This window comes from Impatiens glandulifera, chromosome 6 (assembly GCF_907164915.1).
Source record: "Impatiens glandulifera chromosome 6, dImpGla2.1, whole genome shotgun sequence".
Taxonomy (NCBI): domain Eukaryota; kingdom Viridiplantae; phylum Streptophyta; class Magnoliopsida; order Ericales; family Balsaminaceae; genus Impatiens; species Impatiens glandulifera.
In genome coordinates, this window is record NC_061867.1 from 51,394,157 (window position 1) to 51,397,455 (window position 3,299).

General features: G+C 25.3%; 1 protein-coding gene across 1 annotated transcript; it reads right to left on the minus strand.

Moving 5' to 3' along the window:
* Positions 1 to 1,348: 1,348 nt before the first annotated feature.
* Positions 1,349 to 2,862, minus strand: LOC124942766. The gene is made up of 3 exons (XM_047483321.1): positions 2,502 to 2,862; positions 2,372 to 2,427; positions 1,349 to 2,290 (listed from the first exon to the last, which is right to left on the minus strand). Exons 1-3 carry the CDS (start codon positions 2,644 to 2,646, stop codon positions 1,778 to 1,780), a joined length of 714 nt encoding a protein of 237 aa, XP_047339277.1. The 5' UTR covers positions 2,647 to 2,862; the 3' UTR covers positions 1,349 to 1,777.
* Positions 2,863 to 3,299: the final 437 nt, after the last annotated feature.

Sequence of the window (3,299 nt, forward strand, 5' to 3'; positions counted from 1 at the left end):
TCCTTGTATAATAAATAAGACCTCTTGTACACTTATTTAATATAATTTTTATTTTTAAAATGATTCAACACAATAATTGCACTAGAACACATATAATATAACAAGTAGAGACTATTTTAATCAATTAAGTAGTCATTATTAATATATTACCCATCATTAAACCTCATTCTAAAGCAAAAAATAATTATAATATAGTTAAACATCTCATCAATTTTATTTTATTTGTGTGTATCGGCTAAAATGAGATTATGTTTAAAATATTATTTAGTTCACATTTATAAATAAAATATTCATATTATTAATTTAATTATTGAATTAAAATTATTTTATTATAATTAGTTAGTTAAATTAGTGATATTAATTTTACTATATTTAAAACTTTTAAAACAAAATTTTATTTTTTTATAATTAAATTTTATTTTTTATCTAATCAGTGTTAAGATATAATTAAAAATAAAAAGACTTTTAATTAAAATATTTAAAGTGAGAGTTTTAAAAATACTTTTAATTAAAAGATGAATGATTTTAAATTTTTTATCATTAAAATATTTAAAGGAATTTTAAATAAGAGATTGATGCAATCCTTTTAAATTAAAATAATAAAATTAAAAATTCAGACAATAAAATCATGGGGTGAGACATTTAATACATAAAAATATATATTAAAATCATAGAAATCTTCTGGGATGATGTATTATTATTGCTGAGAGCTTTTTCTTAAAAGCTCCTTTATTTATATAACTTTAAGATAAAAAAAAATTAGGAGGAGAGAAAATAAAAACTTAATTTTATATATTTTTTATTATTCTTCTCAAGTTCTTTGAGAAAATTGTACTTCTACAAATAAATTATTTTGGGTTATTTAATTTTTTCTATTAAGTATAAACAATATATTTTTAAAAGAAGAATAATGTTTACATTAAAGGACTTGTATCCAAATCTTCTATTTTAAATATTTATAAACATAGATATATTGTAATGTGAAAAATCTAAAATCTAATTAACAAATGAGATTCAAATCCTCATTAATAATCAAATAAACGACATAATACTAAGTGTCTAAATATCTTAGATGAAAATCATGATATTGAAAAACCCAAAACAAAGAATTGGAGTAGGGTTTCTAAAAAATATAATATAAATAACTAAATATTTCTTTATCTTAAATAAAAATTACATTGCATCATAAAAAAATAAATAAGAAACATGGTTTAAAAATTAAACTAATACTATTTGGTTATAAGCCTCTCTTTTCTCTCTTTTATTCGTTTCTTGAATTGAATAAACAAATAAATCTGAATGCTTTATCTCTATAAACATAGTTCTTATGAAACAAATAATAGGCCATTCCTCAGTTAGCATATGTGCAGGGCTTCAAGAACCAAAACACGTCCAATCTTGGTTCTTCCTTTTCCGCCGGCGCCGGCGACGGCGCCATTCTTTCACGGTCAACGTCACTCTGTTCCAGTTCTTGAAAAATTCCTCGCCCCTGAATCTCAAATTCGACAAATGATTAAGATTTTTTGAAAAATCCCCAATATCTATTATCCAAAATCAAATATACCCACCATTGTTCTTGGTTTGGAAGGTTTAAGAGTTGAGCTTTTCAACAATGGCTGTCGGGTAGCTGAGAAACACTGTGGCTTTGGAGCACATGTTTGAATCTGAACTTTTGGAGCTATGTTTTCACCATCATCATCATAATTATCTTTCCTGTATAATGTAAACATGAATTTGTTAATGAGAATGAGATATATAGATGAAATCATGAATGTTCTTACTTCTTTCTTCTGGGTTTCTCTTCAATAATGATGTTATTCTCTTCATTCTCCATTGATCTGCATTTCTTCTCAAGTAAAGGTTTTCTCTTTCTTTCAATTTCTTGATCAAGCAAAGGACTTTCAATGGATTCAACTTTCTCTGATTTCTCTTTCTCTTTCTCCTTTGTCCTCATAGCTAATCTCTTCAATTCATTACAGAATTCTGTAATCGGACCAAGTAAATTTCGTCCTCCTGTAAACAAATTACGTGCAGACAGTGTACTCTTAAGCTTATGAACAACATTTTCTTCTTCTTTTTCTTCAATGGGTATCTGTTTCTTCTTCTTCTTATCTGAATTACTCAACAAGATCTTTGCTTTCATGGAATTATACTGTTTGCTTGGAGTAGAAAAATTAGGGTTTTGGTTTTCACCATCTTCAATGAACCTTTCACTTTTAGATGGTGAATTTAACGATTGACTGAACCCTCTTCTCTTCAAATTACCCAGTGGAAGAATCGACCTTTTAAGCTATAAACAAGAAAGTAAACAAAATCAAATCTATAATTCAGGCTTTTGAAATTAACCCAGTAAATCTCTGATCAAGTTTACCTTTGAATTGGGAGTTTCCTTGAGGAAATCTTCAGCTGTTTTCGGATGATTGCATTCTATAACAACAGGGTAAGGAAATATTCATCATTTATGCATAAAGATGAAGAAATGAAAGAGAAATGAGGATTACCCATTGTGCAGAACCAGGATTCATCATCGACGGGATCAATTGGAGAAGAAAGATCGATCCATTGAGGAGCATTGATGTGTTCATAGAGATCATCAATGACGAAAACTGACTTCAAATTTGGCCAGTCTATTTTTGCAGGTTCCATTTAGAGAGAAGATATAAGAGAAATGGAAGAATTTGAGGTTTTTTGTAAGGAAGGATCTGAACTTAGAGAAAGAAGAGAAGGAAGAAGAAGAACAAGGAGCCGTTGTGATTTTTTTTTTTTTTATAAAAAAATAGACTTAATTGTTTTTTTGACCGTTGGAGCAGATCTAACGTTTACTCTTCTTTTATTTTTTATTTTTTAATAAAAGTTAGTCAATTTTTTTTTCACTTTCCAAATTAACATTTTATTTTTGTTAACTAGGATTTATTATTGGAGAGAGACATTGATTTAAAATATAGTTTTCCAAATTAATTTTATTTAACAATGACCTTAATGGTTTGTTTGATTTTGAGTATTTGTATGAATTTTGGAAAAAAAAATTGTTTAATAAAAATTTGGTAATTATTATTTTTTAAAATAAATTATAAAAGTATTATTTTGTATTTGAATTTTAAATTTAATAAAAGTAAACTAAGAATATTTTGTATTTTAATTGATTAATTAAGTAATTTAATAATTAAAAATATATTAATGTGATTTACATATGTTTTAAAGAAACCAAAAAAGTTAATTTGATTTTTAATTATTAAATTTTTTTATATTTTAATTTAATAAAATTAAAGTAGTGTATTTAATATTTTAATTGATAAAAT